This window comes from Saimiri boliviensis, chromosome 5 (assembly GCF_048565385.1).
Source record: "Saimiri boliviensis isolate mSaiBol1 chromosome 5, mSaiBol1.pri, whole genome shotgun sequence".
Taxonomy (NCBI): domain Eukaryota; kingdom Metazoa; phylum Chordata; class Mammalia; order Primates; family Cebidae; genus Saimiri; species Saimiri boliviensis.
Genome location: NC_133453.1, coordinates 17,266,635 through 17,285,975, shown reverse-complemented (window position 1 = coordinate 17,285,975; position 19,341 = coordinate 17,266,635). Strand labels below are relative to the sequence as shown.

The 19,341-nt window shown below is 41.5% G+C and overlaps 1 protein-coding gene across 5 annotated transcripts in view; it reads right to left on the bottom strand.

Moving 5' to 3' along the window:
* Positions 1-5,885: 5,885 nt before the first annotated feature.
* SERPINE2 (serpin family E member 2) overlaps positions 5,886-19,341 on the bottom strand; it is a 66,175-nt gene continuing 52,719 nt past the window's right edge. For all 5 annotated transcript variants that reach the window (XM_074398960.1, XM_039469793.2, XM_074398958.1 and 2 more), the window contains exons 5-9: positions 15,084-15,282; positions 13,062-13,162; positions 10,707-10,793; positions 7,818-7,901; positions 5,886-6,194 (exon numbers count right to left, since the gene is read on the bottom strand). In XM_074398960.1, the coding sequence (XP_074255061.1) occupies positions 6,157-6,194; positions 7,818-7,901; positions 10,707-10,793; positions 13,062-13,162; positions 15,084-15,282 (509 nt within the window). In that variant the 3' untranslated portion in view covers positions 5,886-6,156. The remainder of the gene's footprint in view (positions 6,195-7,817; positions 7,902-10,706; positions 10,794-13,061; positions 13,163-15,083; positions 15,283-19,341) is intronic.

Sequence of the window (19,341 nt, the reverse complement as noted above, 5' to 3'; positions counted from 1 at the left end):
TGAGTTGTCTGTTAAAATTGCCTTGGTGTGATAAAGAACAGCTATCTCTCATTTTGCAATTTCTCCTTTAAATCACAACATCTCTCTCCTTTTTCCTTAAGATTGAAGAGATGGTCAAAGGCACAGTTTGGGAATCTCCAGAGAAATGGAGCTTTAAAGCCAGTAGTGTCTTCCACTCTTTGGCCTCCCAAAGCGGACTCTCAGTAGGCAAATGACACAGTGCTTTTCAACATTCACGGGAAGTCAAGGACATAGAAGTCACCTCCCGGCTTACCCAGCTGTCACCACTGATCACTCTTAGGAAGTGGCAGTTGCTGCTCTGATGGCTCAGGGGAAATGCCTGCCTTCCTGCTCTTTCTTAGATCCCCTTCATGTAAAGCTCGTGTGTTATTCAGTTTTTTATTTTCAGAAAACAGCGCTACCGGTACAAAGGTCACTCCCTTGGGCCTCTTTGTAAACTTCTGTTATGATTGGGATTTTCTTTTGCTTCAAAATTTCCTGTCATACCTCCTCAGGCAGAGTCAAAGGCCAGATAGGCTGAGCTTTCAGTGTATTTGGGGCAGTGCCTCCTCTCTTCCTCCACTGTGCCCAAGGCAGAATTGAAAGTACCCATCTCATTACCTGTCAAAAGGAGTGACTACATTGATGGTTTGTTTCATTTTAACAAAGGTCTTTCATTTTGTTACTTTAGGAAAACTGCAGCCTGACTCTTACTCAAATGCAGTGTGAGATCTAATCTCTATAATAAATGATTTGTTCAAACATGTCTATATACTGAGGCTGGAGGACAGCTTGAGGCCAGGAATTTGAGAGCAGCCTGGGCAACACAGCAAAGACCCTCATCTTTACAATTTTTTTTTTTTAAATTAGCCAGGTGTGGTGATGTGTGCCTATAAGTCCTACCTGTTCAGGAGGCTAAGGCAGGAGGACTGCTTGAGTCCAGGAGTTCAAGGCTGCAGTGAGCCATGATCACACCACAGCACTACAGCCTGGGCAACTGAGAGATGTTGGAGTGATCGTGTGATTTAAATGAGAAAGATGCAAAATGAGAAGTTCTTCATCACACCAAGTGCATTGTTAATATTTGCAGATAACATTATTATTAGGGGCCTGGTACAGTGGCTCACTCCTATAATCCCAATACTTTAGGAGGCCTAAGGGTTTGAGACCAGCCTAGGCAACACAATGAGACCCCATCTCTTAAAAAATAAATTATTAGGGCTAGGTGGTGGCTCACGCATGTAATCCCAGCACTTTGGGAGGCTGAGGCAGGCAGATCACAAGGTGAAGAGATGGAGACCATCTTGACCAACAGTATGAAGCTCATTTCTACTAAAAATACAAAAAAATTAGCTGGGCATGGTGGCTCATACCTGTAGTCCCCGTTATTTGGGAGGCTGAGGCAGGAGAATCGCTTGACCCCAGGAAGTGAAGGTTGCAGTTAGCGGAGATCATGCCACTGCACTCCAGCCTGGTGATAGATCAAGACTCCGTCTCAAAAAAAAAAAAAAAAAAAAAAAAAAATCCGGTGGCAAAATGGAAGTGGAATTTTAAATTTTTCAAAAATGTTAAAAAAAAAAAAAACATGTCTACACAGCAAATATGATCTGTCACAAGCCTGTAATTTTTGTGGCAGTCTCCAAGTCTAAATTTATTCTAGTTTCCCTCAGGGAAAGGAGTTTCCATAAATTTGATCATTTTGAAGTAAGACAAGGCCTATAGACCATTGACTTAAAGATATCAAAATGAATGGCCGGGCGCGGTGGCTCAAGCCTGTAATCCCAGCACTTTGGGATGCCGAGGCGGGTGGATCACGAGGTCAAGAGATCGAGACCATCCTGGTCAACATGGTGAAACCCCGTCTCTACTAAAAATACAAAAAAAAATTAGCTGGGCATGGTGGCACATGCCTGTAATCCCAGCTACTCAGGAGGCTGAGGCAGAATTGCCTGAACCCAGGAGGCGGAGGTTGCGGTGAGCTGAGATCGCGCCATTGCACTCCAGCCTGGGTAACAAGAGCGAAACTCCATCTCAAAAAAAAAAAAAAAAAAAAAAAAAAAATATATATATATATATATATATATATAAAATGTAGACTGGGTGCGGTGCCTCACACGTGTAATCTAGCACTTTGAGAGGCTAAGCCAGGAGGATCACCTGAGGTCAGGAGTTCGAGACCAGTCTGGCCAACATAGTGAAACCCTGTCTCTACTTAAAATAGAAAAATTAGCCAGGTGTGGTACTGCGTGCCTATACTCCCAGCTACTGGGGAGGTTGAAGCTGGAGAATCGCTTGAATCCAGGAGGCGGAGGCTGCAACAAGCAGAGATTGTGCCACTGCACTCCAGCCTGGGTGACAGAGCAAGACTTCGTCTAAAAAACCAAAAAGAAAAAAACTTGAATTATATAAAAATCAATTGACAGGAAGTTCCCTGCTTAGTCCAGAGATTCTAAACAGATCCCAAAAGTCTGTCAGGATCAGAACCTGGGTGTGGACTGATGAGGAAGTTGGGAGGATTGAGTAAAAATATAGAGAGAATGTGTAGTCTGGGAACCTTGATACGGTGATTTTTCCAGATTCTGTATATTGTAAGTTTAAAACTTTACTATCTAATGATCAAAGAGATGCTCAGAAATGGAACCAGTACTTCAAAATTTAACGCGTCCTGTACAATACAAGAAATATACTATCAGGGAGCAGCCTCTCTGTATTACATAATCCGGTCACTCTTTTTAGCAACATAAGAAAAACTCTGGTCCTTTCTGGAATGAGTACCGCAGGAGTCAGAAGCCCAGGGATCTTTGGCCCTGAGACTTTTTTATTCAGACGAAGTTTCATCTTGTTGCCCAGGCTGGAGTACAATGTTGTGATCTTCGCTCACTGCAACCTCCACCTCCTGGGTACAAGCGATTCTCTTGCCTCTGCCTCCTGAGTAGCTGGGATTACTGATGCCTGCCACCATGACTGGCTAATTTTTGTATTTTTAGTAGAGATGGGGTTTCACCATGTTGGACAGGCTGGCCTTGAACTCCTGACCTCAGGTGATCCACCCGCCTTGGCCTCCCAAAGTGCTGAGATTATAGGCATGAGTCATCATGCCTGGACTTTATATCTTTTTAAAATAGATACTCAGTCTCACTCTGTCGCCCAGGCTGGAACACAGTGGTGCAATCCCAGTTCACTACAGCCTCAACCTCCTGGGCTCAAGCTATCCTCTCACCTCAGCCTCCTAAGTAGCTTAGACCACAGGCACATACCATCATGTCTGGCTAATTTTTAATTTTTGTGGAGACAGGGTCTTGCTATGTTGTCCAGGCTAGTCTTGAACTCCTGGCCTCAAGGAATCCTCTTGTCTCAGCCTCCCAGAGCTTTGGGATTACAGGAGTGAGCCACTGCGCCTGGCCACTTTTATGTCTTCTCTCTTGGACTCATACTCACTGTCATGTTTCCATATCTCATGCACACACTTGGCAACAGCAAGCTATTTTGCTGAGCTAGGATTATATCTCTCCCTTCCAAGATGAAACGATTTAGAGAAAGGACACATTTATCTCTGTACTCTCTAGTACTTGGTACCTGATAGGCACTTGGGATAGTTCATCATTAACTTGATTGGATTAAGAAATATATAGATAGCTGCTAAAGCATTATTTCAATGTGTGTCTGTAAGGGTGTTTTTGGAAAAGACTGGCATTTGCACCAGTGGACTGAGTAAGGAAGATCTGCCCTCACTCAGTGTGGGTGGGCACCATCCAATTGGAGAGAACAAAAAGGCAGAGGAAAGGCAAATTTTCTGTCTTCCAGAGCTGGAACGCCTGTCTTTTCCTTCTCTTGGACTAAGAGTTATACCACTGCTCCCCTGGTTCTCCAGCTTGCAGATGGTGCATCATGGGGCTTCTCTGCCTCCATCATCTTATGAACCAATTCCCATAATAAATGCACTCTCATATCGTTATCTGCATCCTGTTCTGTTTCTTTGGAGAACCAATATAGCATTTGAATGAATAAATGAAATAGCTAAGTTTCATTTTATTGGTAACACGATTCCTATTTTAACATATTCAAGACAATATAACTGCATAGAAGTAGAATATTGGAAAACCTAGTAAATAATGGCTCTAAACGCCATTAATAACTATTAGCATGTTTGCTGGAATATACGTGGATTGAGATAGCCCTTCAAAATAGGCTTTTTTTTTTTTTTTTTTTTTTTTTGCATTTGCTCTTCAACAAGGAGAACAATTCTTCCTGTTCTCCCTTTTCTCCTGGTTACCCAAAGTACACATATGGGCCAGTCCTGGTGGCTCACACCTATAATCCCAGCACTTCAGGAGGCCAAGGTGGGTGGATCAACTGAGGTCAGAGGTTCGAGACCAGCCTGGCCAACATGGGGAAACCTTGTCTCTACTAAAAAATATAATAATAATAAAAAAATTAGCCAGGCACAGTGGTGCGTGCCTGTAGTGCCAGCTACTCTGGAGGCTGGGACGGGAGAATCTCTTGAACCTGGGAGGCAGAGGTTGCAGTGAGCCAAGAGCACACCACTGCACTCCAGCCTAGAGAAGAGTGAGGCTGTCTCAAAAGACCAAAAAAAAAAAAAAAAAGGAAAAGAGTACACATACATAGTTGTGAACAGCAAAGCTCAGCCCACTTGACCAGTAAGAATTCCAAATGGCAGACTGATGGAGTGCTGAATGTGAGGTTTCAATGTATGGTTAAAGGTAAGTAGAACTCAAGGGCTAAAAAGAAAAAAACATTTTTAAGTCTTGATAAATATTTTAAATTCTGACTCGGGTTAGACTGCATAAATCTGTAAGATACTAGTTTTTAAAAAGCAGGCCAACAGTAATATCAGAATCATGATGTTTGTAGGCTGGATGCAGTGGCTCACACCTGTAATCCCAGCACTTTGGGAGGCTGAGGCAGGTGGATCACTTGAGGTCAGGAGTTCAAGACTAGCCTGGGCAACATGGCAAGACCTGTTATAAAAAGAAAAAAGAAAAAGAATTATGATGGTTGAGTTCAACTTGGAAAGTTACCTCAAAAATAAAAAAAAAAAAAAACTGTCATTTCAAAAACACTCCTGCCTATTACCAAAAACAAAACAGTCACTATTCCCTCAGATTTCCAAAATACATGGTACCCGGTAACTTCATTCTGCCCTTGCTACCAAATCCTCATCTTTGCTGAGAATTCTTAGCCATTGCTCGAGTGCTAAGATTAGAACCAGGATTACTGTAATAGTTACTCCGTTGAAGTGATCTATAAACTGAGACGTGTTGAAGCACAGAAAAGTGTTTGATTGTCAGGTCTAGAGAAAAAGGATATGAAAAGTCTCCGGGCTTTGAATTTCCTGATATTTACGTAAGTACAGAGGTTTACTAGAAGAGGCTGAAGTATGTTTAAAAGGCTCAGTTTCTTCTATTGTATTTTCAAATAGCAGAGAAATGGCTTTATTTTTACTACTCATAACACTTTATTTTTACTTTGTACAAAATACAAAAATGCAAATCCAAGGAGTACAGACCAGTAGTGGCAGGCACACTGTACAACAGCAACCTTGTCTAGCAAGACAGGAGTTTTTTAAACTTTTAGTGAATACATGCATTACATAAAACAACAACAAAAACACAAAGAGCCTAGAGATTTCACTGTTTCTCCCCCCAAAATAATGCTTACCATCAAGACTTTGGATGGAGGTGGGGGAAAAGAATTTAAAAGGCAAATCATATTTTTTTCATAAAAAAGTAAAAGCTACCATAAAACATTTTTTTTTTTTTTTGTCACACTAATTAAATTTCTTCCGAAAAGCCACACATATAGACAAAACAAAACGAAAATTCCTGAACTGGACAAACAGCAAATACTCAAGAGGGTTGTTAACCTAGGTAACAGTTCAGTAGTTTAAAGAATCTTTTAGACATTTGGAAGCCTCTCCATTCATTCCTCAGTATAGTGCTCCAGTCACCCTGCTTGTGTTTCCCTCCAATACCTCCCAGAACAGAAATGCTTGCATCATTGAGTCTGTTCCTAAGAACTAGTTTTAAAAAGAAGCGATATACAAAAATATTTAACAGAACTATGAAAGGGGCAGGAAAGGAGTCTTTCTTCATGGCAAAGTAGTCGTTGCTTTGCATGGTTTCTTCTGCATACTCTTCAGGGTTTGTTTATCTGCCCCATGAATAACACAGCACCTATAGAATTAAAAGAAAATAATGCATGCCCCTGTAAATTAATAATCTTTAGAATAAGATGGCAGGTATTATGTTTAAGGGAAGGGAAAGAATCATATTCGACCTCTTGCTCAGTAGTGTTGTCCAGCAGAACTTTCTGCAGTGGTAGAGATGGTCTATATCTTTGTTGTCTAGCACGGTAGCCACTAGTCAGAGAATGCTTAAAATGCAGCTAGTGTGACTAAGAAATTGAATTTTTATTTTTTATTTCTTGAGACAGAGTCTCACTTTGTTGCCCAGGCTGGAGTGCAACGGCGTGATCTCGGCTCACCGCAACCTCAACCTCCCAGGTTCAAGTAATTCTCCTGCCTCAGTTTCCCAAGCAGCTGAGATTACAGGCAGCTACCACCATGCCCAGCTAATTGTTTGTATTTTTAACAGAGATGGGGTATCAACGTGTTGGCCAGGCTGGTTGCAAACTCTGACCTCAAGGGATTTACCCACCTTGGCCTCCCAGAGTGCTGGGATTACAGGCATGAGCCACTACGCCTGGCCAGAAATTGAATTTTTAAAGTTAATGTTAAATAGCAACATGTGGTCAGAATCTCCCCCATTGGATGGCTCAGTTCTGGAGCACATCAGTTAGAACATCACGGATGCAATGAGGTAAGAGAATAAGGAACTATCTTATATTACTGATTAAATAAAATAGCAAAAGCTAAAATATATTAGTGCCTACTCTTGTACCAGCAAGAAGCCAAGTGCTCCACGAAGACAAACTTATACTTCATATCGTTGTAAGCGATCAGAACTAGTGTTGTTCTCATTTTTAAGACGAGGCTTAAGGCCAGAGCCAAGTTTGAACCATGACTCACAGGGCAAAATTCTACTGAATTAACAATTCCCAAGGTATAGCAATAGAGTGGGCTTACAAAGTGATACGGTTTGGCTCTGTGTCCCCACCCAAATCTTGCCTTGAATTGTACTAATCCCCATGTATCAAGGGCACAACCAGGTGGAGATAACTGAATCATCGGAGCGGTTTCCCCCATACTGTTCTCATGATAGTGAGTTCTCACAAGCTCTGATGGTTTTATAACGGGTTTCCTGATTTGCTCAGCTCTCATTTTCTCTCCCGCTGCCCTGTGAAGTGGTGCCTTCTGCCATAGTTGTAAGTTTCCTAAGGCTTCCCCGGTCATGTGGAACTGTGAGTCAATTAAGCTTCTTTTCTTTATAAATTACCCAGTCTAGGGTATTTCTTCTTAGCAGTGAGAACAGACTAATACACAAATGTTGAAGTTATATGGCTTCTAGCAAAATTGAACTACCACATCTATATAAACATGGAAAAATCAATAGATGTCAAAAGTGTTCCAAAGGGATGCTAAGCCTCTCTGTATGTTAAAAACAACAATCTGCAAAACCTAAAATCCTGTCGGTGTGTGAACGATTCCGTCACACTCTGTAAACACAGCTTTTATTTTCCTATCTCTCTAACATGGGTGGTTATATTAGTCAAAGTGTTTGCAACTATTGACATTAGGGAAATGGATTATGGGCACCACTGTTGGATAAAATGAAGAGTGCAATATACCTTCCAAAATCCTAACAAGGAGGGAATGATAGGGAAGGGGAGTCACTTACCTGTAGGATTATGTCGGATGAAAAACAGAAAAGGTCTGTCTACTATAAACCAGGGAGGCGATGATCTTGCAATTAGAATTGCAGCTATGGAAAGAAAAGGAAAATGTGATGTGCACCAGCATGAGGCCAGCAAGTTGGCTACCTTCATGGACCCTCAGATGCTGGTGTCTGAAGACACACTTCATGCTTGTCCCATAGGGTGGCCATGTTGCAATGGCTCAACAGTCACCATTTACTAAGCCTACCTTGGGCCAGGCCCTTTACATTGCTGTCTCATCTCTTCTACACAAGCACCATTTCTAATAAATGTATTTATTCCTCATAGAGTTTCAATGTGGATTAAATGACTTAAGACATATTATAGCTCTTAGAACAGTGTTTGCCACTAAACACACCTAATGAATATTCATTGTTATTATTAGCTATTTTTTATTCAGACCATCTGCTTTGCTGATAAAGCCCCTGGTCCTTTTTCTTCTTCTTTTTTTTTTTTCTCTGTTGCCCAGGCTGGAGTGCAGTGGCACAATCTCAGCTCACTGCAACCTCTAACTTCTGGGTTCAAGTGATTCTCCTGCCTAAGCCTCCTGAGCTGCTGGGATTACAGGTGCACACCACCATGACTGGCTAATTTTTTTTTTTTTTTTTGAGATGGAGTCTTGATCTGTCACCCAAGCTGGAGTGCAATGGCACAAACTTGGCTCACGCAACCTCCCCCTCCCGGGTTCAATCAATTCTCCTCCCTTAGTCTCCTGAGTAGCTTGGATTATAGGTGCATGCCACAGTGCGTGCCACCATGCCTGATTAATTTGTGTATTTTTAGTAGAAACAAGGTTTTACCATGTTGGTCAGGCTGGTCTGAAATTCCTGACCTCAAGTGATCCACCCACTTCTGCCTCTCAAAATTCTGGGATTACAGGTGTGAGTCATCACACCCATCCCTGGTCCTGTTTAGCTTCCCTCAATCTTTACTGTGTATCAAGGCCCAGCCCAATTCTTAGCGTTTGGGTCTGTGCCTTCTCCCTCAGCACACTATTTAGGTTCCCTTTGCACTGGAATGTAGATCACTCATCCAGGACCTACTACCTTTTATTGCTGTTCAGCTTACCAGGTATAGACATCTGACTTGGAAAGCAAACTTCTTTAGGCTCATGAGTCTTTGCCATTCCTCATCTGCCATGCTTGCTTCCATTTAAAAAGCCTGAGCCAGGGCCTCAAAGGAGGGTAAGCATGGGGCATTACTACCACATGCCTGTTGCAATGGCTCAGTCCTCTTGCTCAAACCCCATAAAGTATTGAACTCTTGGGCTTGATGTTACACAGGAAACATCTGCAGTTATGCTGGGGCAAGCCCTTTTACCCAGGGTTATTAAAAACAAATATTAAATAGCAGATGTTATGGATTGAACTGTGTCTCCCCTAAAATTCATATGCTGAAGCCCCAAACTCCTAGTGTGACTGTATTTGGAGATAATGCCTTTGAGGAGGTAAGGAAGGTTAGGTAGGGCTACTGTAATAGGACTGTTGCCCTTATTTGTAGGGGGAGAGATACCAGGATGTGTCACATGGAGAAAAGACCATGTGAGGATACAGGGAGGAGGTGACCTCTGGAGATCCAGAGATCTCAGGAGAAACCAAACCTGCCAGCACCAACACTTTGATCTTGAAGTGTGAGTTCTGTTTAAACTACCTAGTCGATGGTACTTTGTCATAGCAGCCCAGGCAGACGAAGACAGGAGGACCCTGCACAATTCCACAGGGCTTTGCACTGGGTTTAATACTCTGCTGTTAGTATCTTGAAATTCTTAATACATTCTGAACACAGGACTCCATATTTTCATTTTGCACCAGACCCCACAACCTATGTAGCTGGTCCTGATAGTTATACCATGGCAATTTGATCAATAACTTTTAGATGTTACTTAAAATTACCTAGAGAAAACAAAGAGCATCTTAAAATTTCCAACCCACTTTTTATTCCAGGTTGTTCTAAATGCTGCTTTGAAGGAATTTTAAAAATGTTTATTCAAGAAAAGCAATAACACATCTATTGTGAATATAAAAGATATGTTTCAATGGCCAGAGATATTTGACCCAGCTACAAGTATAGCTAAGATTTCCACTTTCTGGGCTCATAGAGTTGGCCAAATCTATTCATTTAATTTCCTACAGGTAATGGGGGATGAAAAACCTGACTTAGGATTGTTCTGTTTTGTCCTTCATTATATAAACCACTGAGGAGAAAGCAGATGTGGATGTTCTAATTATCAAGGAAGGCTGTAGAGCAATCCTGCCTCAATTCAACAGATGCTGGCGCATTCTTCAGTTTATTCTGGATTGCCTGTTTCCCTGTAAGTACTAGTTGTTTATTTTATGTTTAAATCTGAAGATTGGTCTTTTCTGGCTAGTAAGAAGCCAGAACATGTTTTATCCTCCTGAGCAGGGGTCAGCAAACTACTGTCCTCAAGGTAGGTCTACCAGGCCAAATCCTGTTTTTATCAATAAAGTTTTATTGAAACACAGCCACATCTGTTTACTTGTATTGTTAATGGCTGTTTTCATGCTACAGTGGCAGAGCTAAGAAGCTGTGATGGAGATGGCATGATACACAAAGCTTAAATACATAACTACCTGGCTCTTTATAGAAATTTGCTGACTCCTATCCTAGAGGAATTTCTGTCACTAAAATGCTTTGCTTTAATGAAACAGATTCTAAGCTTTGTGGTTACAGGTTCTCAATCTGTCTGTACTTACTGCTGTCTCCCGAGGGTCAACCCACACACAGTGCCTGGCTGAAAGAGGGCACACTGCGTATTTTCTGAACCGATGACTGTACAGGAGTGTGTCTGCTCCCTTGCTAGAGGAAGCCGTGCCATGTGACCCAGTGCTTACTTGTTGCTGCCGAAGCTTTGGTTCCATCTTCACTGACTTCAATTTTTGCTTTTTGCAAGATTTGAGAAACATGGAGGTTTTCTGACCCTGTTTCCAGAAAATAAAACAGTATCAGCGTTTGTTTGATAGGCAGGCCATTGGTTGGTTGGGGAAGTAACCTCAAAGCTCAAAGCCATGGCAAATTCCAATTTTTAACAAGTGTCAAAAGACATGACCTCTGACAGTCCTGGTGGTTGAAGGCTACAGACAGCTGTCACTTGTGAATTTCAGTCCTTGCTAAGTGATCTGTGATACTTACTTCTGGTCAGGGGCCCAGGCCCTCAAATGATGTAGTGTCTCTATCAATTCAATTCTGATCACTAGAATTTTATTTAAAAAATGAAAAGAGCAGAGCTTTAAAAAGGAAGCCCAGTTTTCTGGAAGCAGCAAGGCGATGAGATTATTTTTCAGTTACAGAATGCAGATGCAGAAAGGATTTCAGACAGCACTTAACAGATGGGGAAACTGAGGCCTAGAATGTTAAGTAATCTTCCCTGCAATCATACGGCTAGTTAGTGGCAGAGAAGTGCTGGCTCTTCACAACAGCCACCCATCTCATGGGCATGCTAGTGAGAGAAGAGTGCAGAATACGAAAATACTTTAAATTTTCCTGGAAGGCCCAATGTGTAAATGCAGTTGTGCCTCAGGGACCTTCTGGTGAACTCACTTTACTTCGCAGCAAATTCTGACGATTCCAGCAACACCCGTTGGGTGTAGTTTTCACGGAGAATGCAAACTAAAGTTGACATTAATCTGGATGGGACATAAGTCAGATGCAAAGAGAAAACGTGCTTTTTGTGTCATCTGCTTTTGAACTATCAGCTCAAAAATGACCAAATCATGGCTGAGATGCACATTTCCAGGGCCCAAGTCACATGCAGTGTTAAAGAGGACTTTCCAGGAGAATCTGGGGCACCTGGTTCTTCCTGTGAACACCCCCTATTTAGTATTTCAGCTACCATGAATAACCTTGAATGGGAAAGTGCAGATGAAAATGGTGTGTCTCAGTCTTTGCTGGGCTGAGGGATTGTGTTAAAATGGATTCTGGTTCAGTGGATCTGGGTCACACTCAAGATTGTGCATTTCAAACAAGCTCCCGAGTGATGCTAATGCTGCCGGGCTGGAGACCTGAGTTTGAGTCATCAGTGATTAGTGGCTATCAGAGTATCCACAGAGCTGCAGATTCACCAGGGGAGTCATGTTTGTCCACAGAACAGGTACTAGGTATTTACTCATATGCAATTGAAGCTGGTAATGAACTAATTTCTTACCACTCGAGGTTATTTGCAAATTGGAGTGCAAATAACTTTCAAGCCATGACTTTTCTTTGGAAAGATTGCTGTGTTCTAAATTTAAATAACAAAGGACTGACCATTCAAACATAACTCTAGAAAAAGGTACATATACTACTGGCAATTGAAAAGTATGCTTTAATTGCTTTGGCAAAGAAAAGTTTTAATCAGATTCATTTGAATCCATATTGTTTCAGATTAATGAGCATGAAATGCCAAAATCATATCTGGGTATAGTGCATGTCTACAGTCTTGATTTTTTTCAAACAAAAGGAAGAAGGTGGCATTTGAAAACAGAGCAAGAATACCTATTTAAGAGCCAATATTCATAAAAGCAATAAAATGAAATGCTTCTTTATGTAGTCATGGGCTTCACATGAAACGTACATGCAAAATGTGGGGATGCTGATTTAAATGAAGGTCAACAGCAATGACTATATAAAGAAAATGAGGTATAAATATACCATGGAATACAACACAGCCAGAAAAAGGAATGAAATAATGTCTTCCGCAGCAACTTGGATGGAGCTGGAGGCCATTATTCTAAATGAAGTAGCTCAAGAATGGAAAACCAAATGCTGTATGTTCTCACTCATGAGTGGGAGCTAAGCTATGGGTATGCAAAGGCATAGAGAGTGGCATAATGGACCACGAAGACTCAGAAGGAGCGGGGTGGGGTTGGTGAGGGACTAAAAATCTATTAATATATATTGGGTACAACGTATGCTACTCGGGGGAGGGATGCACTAATTATCTCAGACTTCACCGCTATATAATTGATCTATGTAACCAAAAACCACTTGTACCCCAAAAGCTATTGAAATAAAAAGATAAAAGAAAAAAAAATAAATGAAGGTCAATAAATAAATAAACAAAGGGCAACAGCACTGTTCGGCAATATATCAAATGAAACCTCGTATAGTTTTAGGGCAACACATCCTGACCCTTTTTCTCTGAACAAATCATCAGTCTCAGTTTGTAACGCTTTCTTCAAGTATACAAATACATTTTAAATTGAACATACTTGTTATTTTTGCAAAATTTGCCTTTGATGAGTCAAACATGTCGGTAATGCCAAGAATTTTCAGCGGCTCCTTCAAATCTGTCTGTGCTACAGCTGTGAACCTAGCATGAAAGCAGAAATAAGAAAAACATCATGAGGCTCTAAATGCTCCAACACGATAGGGTCAGTACATGTTTACAAACTGAATCTTTTAAAGTAATATCTGAATACCAATCTGAATTGCCTCTTAAATTTGCATTCCAAATTTAAATGCCAGATAAGTAAAGGACAACACATCTCTCCAACAGTTGGCAAAATGAGCCATACATACTAACAGCAAGTATGGGCGCTCCCACCCACAGGTGTAATGGGCTCCCTGTTCCAATACTTAGGAAGATCTACAAAAGCACTTGCCTTTACGCTGACGTGGAGACTGAGTGTTAGCAAGTTCCTAGGACTCTGGAGTATCTATCATTCTTTCCCATATCCAACTAAAGTTCTCCATGTCAGTCTTGGCTGCTCTAAGACCTGCCATCCTTAGTGGGATTGGAGATGGTCAAAAGAGAGGAAAAACATTCCTGATAGTTCGTTTTGGGATTTTTGTTTGTTTGTTTGTTTGAGACAATCTTGCTCTGTTGCCTAGGCTGGAGTGCAATGGTGTGATCCTGGCTCACTGCAACCGCTGCCTCCTGGATTCAAGCAATCCTCCTGCCTCAGCCTCCCAAGTAGCTGGGATTACAACATCCACCACCACACCTGGCTAATTTTTTTTTGTATTTTTAGTAGAGACAGGGTTTCTTCATGTTGGCCAGGCTAGTCTCAAACTCCTGACCTCAGGTGATCCACCCACCTCAGCCTCCCAAAGTGTTGGGATTACAGGTATGAGCCACTGTGCCTGGCTCATTTTGGGATTCTGAAAGCATTTTACTATTCAAACAGGAGCAAAGATTAGGCATAGGTGACATGGTACTATATTTGGGTATAATAATAGGTTTCCTGAATATTTGTGGCCTACCTGGCCTTTGCGCTATATATATATATATAAAATAACTGACATTTGCATATATATATATGCAAATGTCAGTTATTAAACCTATGATCAGAGGATGTTTTATCAGATTTGATGTCATCCTGTGGCAGAGCACCAAGGAGAGGTGAGCAGATTCTCTCCACAGATGGGCGCTAATGGTGAAGAACCTGTTCTTCACCCATGAAGGCCTACGGTGCCACCATCTTATTTATTTATATCAAGCACTGCCTACTTGAAGGCATACTTTACCAAAAAGAAAAAAAAAATCTTGAGAGGACTGCTAATACTTGCTGTGAACATCTTACTCTGATTACTTAATTTGCTGATCAAAGAATCGAAAGCTATTAGAACTCTCTCCACTGCCGCGAAGACCTGGGCTGTTAAAGGCTGTGCATGGTAGGAAGGCAGCATGAGAAGTTGAGAGGTTCATAGAAAGGGAACAACATTCATTGCTTCTTCACAGTTCTGGACTGAGCGTTCTCTGATCTGTTAGAAACTGAAGATTCATACAGGATTTGGGATTACTTTTCCCATGGCTCAAGTCAGAGCAGCTCAAATTCCTTCTCTGTTTTACTTTGGTCTTCATGAACCTCTAGCTAAATACATAAATAACTAAAATGAAGCTTATGAAAACACATGGAGCTTTATGAAACTTCACTATACTTTGATCCTTACTCTGTGATGACACACGTGTGTTTTTCATTCTTTAAATACAATGAGATATGTTAAAAAGCCTCTGCGGTACTCCAATGAGCTTGTGTTCATGTGGAAGTTCAGAGACCAAGGTTGTCCTCTCTCCTTTCTTATGATCCATATCTTACCATACAGGAAGCACAGGCATTAAATCAAAGCATTTAGAAAAGCATGGCCTTGTAATCCCACCATGAAATTTCTGCAAAACAGAACAGGCTTCATGATGTGCCGTATTTTCACCTCATGTTGTCTGGCGTCCCACACGATAGCTGCTGGTTGAATAATGCCATTGTTCTCTTTGAGGGGAAGGGGCCACTTACTTGGGCAGGATCACTTGCACCCTCTTGGGCACCATGATGCTCATCCAGCTGTCTATGGTCTTGGTGCTGATGTGTGGGATGATGGCTGACAGCGGGGTGGAGTTCTCGGTCGGCAGTGCAATCAGCATGCTGATGCTTTCCCCGTGGTAGGGCAGTTCAATGAAGTTGTACCATAAATCATTGGGGGCGCTTGACGACCCTAAAGAAATCAGAAACAGGTTCAGTGTATCCTTGCTGGCTTCTAGAAGTGGCCTGAGTGCTTGCTGGTCACCAGCGTAGCTTCAGAGAGCAACTCAGATGGAGAATTTTCCTTTTCCACAAATAGCTTCCTTAGAAGGACAAAGATAAGGACAGTTATTTCTTCCTTCCCCAGTGAAGAATTCTCCTTTCTTCAGCCTAGATAGAATGCCTTTGGGCATCACTAAAATCACTTTAATTCTGTTGAGAAGAATTTAACTAAATCATAAAGCACTTAAAATTCAGTGCTTTGCAAGAAGTTGACCCTTACATGAATAAAAGAATAAATTCAAGCTGCCTTAGAATCATTCCTTATTGTTTTAATTTAGTTTTTTTTTTTTTTTCTTTTAAACTAAACTGTGTTGTGTATATTACGGTACATAGTATGACATTATGGGATACATATAGATAGTAAAATGGGCACTATGGTAATGCAAATTGACATATCCATTATCTCACATAACTACCCATTTTGCTTTTTTGGGGACAAAAGTAGCTACAATTTACTCATTGAGCAGGAATCCCAACACGAGCAATTTTATTACCTATAGCCCTCGTTTTGGATAAGCCTACGTGTGCATGTGAAGAGAGGGAGGGAGACACAGCATCCACAGGGCCCACTCTGTGCCATGCTCATCCCAACCCTTCCATGACTGGGAATCTACAGCACCTCACAGGGTACGCATAAGCAGTGCTATTTTGCAATAGAGGAAGCCACCGTTAGAGAAACAAAGTAACTTGCCAAAGGATTCACAGCTAAGAGGTGGGGAGCCAGGAGAATCTAATGCCAAGGGACTGTCTTCCTCCTACTCCACCACCCTGCCCTATTCACTGTTCACCCACTCCAGTAACTACCATTGGGGTTTTAGACATTTCATGGTACTTTTGCTTACTAATGACAACCCAAGAATAATTTAAGCCAGCATTTCTCAAATGTTATTTGGAGAACAGTCTACCTGCAAGATGCTCTATAGACAAAGATCCCACATTCTAGGGAGTTTAGCAAGCAAGAAGAGAGCAAGCAAGTTTCCTGCATGATTTTCACTGATCTTTTCCTTGGAGATGGCATGTGCCAATCACTGCCTGTGAGACAGAGAACTTCAATATGGCAATTCTCCATAGAAGGGGGTTGGGAGGGATGGACAGAGGGAGAGATGAAGAGAAAGACAGCAAGGAAGGAAAAGAGAGTGAACTTGATGAACAATTTTTGCTATGAAATATGACAAAAATAGTGAGGTTATTAGAACATATGGCACTACAGGATGACGCTACAGTTTTTCCCTAAGAAAGAAACAGCACAGACAACTGACAGAGGTACTGGGGCTCCCCTGGTCTTATACAAATACACTATATTTGCCTGCAGGGCTGTTCAATAACCCAGGTGCGACCCGCTTTAGCTCCCATGTGGCGTTGAATTCTCACCCAAGCCTGGCTTCAGTCTCGGGGCAACCTAAGAATGAAAGAGAGGATTCTTCATCTTTACTCTTAGCCTGCATAACAAAATGGTCTCAGAAGAAACTGAAAAATCAATGGGAAAGTGAGAAAATAATCACTTCCTAATGAACTCTTTAATCCTTGAAGAAAACATTAGTCCCCACTCTGGTAGAGCTAATTTTCAGAAACTGTGAAGTTTGAGAAGTGATTAATAAGTGATTGCTCCAGGGCATGAAATAAGGATCTGGAGGTGTTAACTGCCTCTAGAAATGTTTACTATTCTGTTAAGAAGGATTGAAGTAAGGAATAATGAAACGTTATGAGCTGGAATGCGTTCAATGAGGAAGGGCAGATAGCATCTAGGTTCACCAGTTAATCCATTCTTGACTGGATCCATTATTAGCTGATCGGTAATATTAATAACCATGAATCATTCTGCATCCAGTCACCTCTGCTTGATGACTGATTCCCCTGACTTCTTCTGCTTCTGACCACAGGAGCTGATGACCAGTGGTAGCCAGGGTGTATTGGACATACCCATGCTTACCTTTATTTGGCGCCTTGAGGAGCTGGCAGATAAAATAACACCTTTTCTGTGTTTCTACCTGATCGTTCAAGTACTGCATCCTTTTATACAGGACACGTGCCAAGGCCAAGGACGGGAGATCTGGGGTTAGCGGACCTGTATTCAAAGCCTGCACCTGTAGCACACTAGCTCTGAGATTTAGGCAAGTCCCTTGACTCCAAGTCTTAGTTTCTTTATCTGTAAAAAGTTATGCTAACAGCACCTGCTTTACAGAGCTAGGAAAATTCAATGAGACCACACATACAAAGTGCTCAGCACAAGCTGGCCCATAGCAAAAACTGCCATCTATTGATGTAAGAAGCTCTGTAAAATACCTCACTTCTTGCATGTGAGATCCCTGCTCACAGTCTAAACACAAAATCGGCCCACCCAGAGTAAACCATACCTGCTGCACTGGAGCACAGCTCCCGAGCAGAATGAATCAAGTCAGGAAGAGGATTTGGGACCCTTGTGTCAGAGCATGGAGCCTCTCATGGTCCCAGAGCTTTTTCCCTTTAAAATGCCCTACCCAAGGCTCTCTATTGTCTAACCTCTAGAAGGCAGACTGAGTATTCTTTACCAAGCATCATTTCTCCAGTGTATAAAAATGTAAGTTTGAGAGGTTGATTCATTCTGAAAAGGAGCAAAGATGAAAAAGAGAAAATAAGGATTTTCTCTTAGATAAATGCTGGCCAACAAAACTTCTAATGGGGGATAATAAGTGAAGAATCAAGTATTGAAGATGTGGAGGAGTTTAGAATTTTCTCTAAGTGGTGCTTTTCGGTGACCCAGTTTTTCCAGAAAGCCCCTGAAGTAATCTGATTTCCATTTTAAGTGCTACTAGGGAAGACATAACTAGGCTCACTGAAATGTTAAGAACTCAGCCTGTAAAATCAGAGAGGGTATCTTAAATATTTAATCCCAGGAAAGCTTTATAGATGAAAGTCCCTCGAATTACCTTCTACTACAAGTAAATACGATTTCCTGAGAACTTAAGAAACTTTTTAGACTGTACTTTTGTAGAAATTGAAATGGATATTCTGGAAAAACAACAGCAAAATGCTTCACCATGTGCAGTACTCTACATTCTAGGTGGCAGTCCAAAGGGAATTTGGGGAGAGTAGCTGGGGAAGGAGGGGTAGCTTAAGCAACTGGGTGAGTATTGGTGCCATTTGCTGCTAAGGAACTATGGGTTGAGAACTAAATGGGCAAAGCCAATACATATATTTATTTACTGAGACAGGGTCTTGCTATGTTCCCCAGGCGCTGGAAAGCAACGATGTCATCAGGGCTCACTGCAGCCTCAACATCCTGGGCTCAAGTGATCCTCCCACCTCAGACTCCTGAGCAGCTGGGACCACAGGTGAGCACCACCATGCCTGGCTAATTAAAAAATTTTTTTTTGCAGAGACAGGGCCTTGCTATGATCTGAAGCTCACCTTGAACTCCTGGGTTCAAGTGATCTTCCTGCCTCAGCTTCCCAAAGTGCTGGGATTACAGGTGTGTGCCACAGCACCTGGCGTAAATGAGTTTCATCCATGCAGCTAGAACTTAGTAGGCGACCAAGTTAATATGTGACGTGAACAGACAGGTATGAGTTGGAAACTCAGGAGAAAAGAAGCTGAAAATATAAATTTGTTATACTTTGTGTTTTTCCCCCCAAAATATAGTCTAAAATGTCTAAATTTATAATCATAAAAAGTTTGTAACAACTATGACTTGGAGATTCCTATTCCAGGAAATTACCTTTAGAAATACTGATGCAAGTATTGAAAGATTTATGTACAAGAATACTCACTGCAATGTTATTATAGGAAAAAAGCAGATGGTCTTCCACAGGATATCATGATACATTTGTATCAGGGAATATTATGTAGCTGATAAAAGGATCAAGTAACTCCTTATAACTAAAAGCTGCCCACTGTCTCATGAATAAAGCAGATTATAGAATAGAAATTACAGTACAATCCTATGTATGTAAAAAGTTTTATAGACATATTTTACATATCGCTAGAAAGGGTC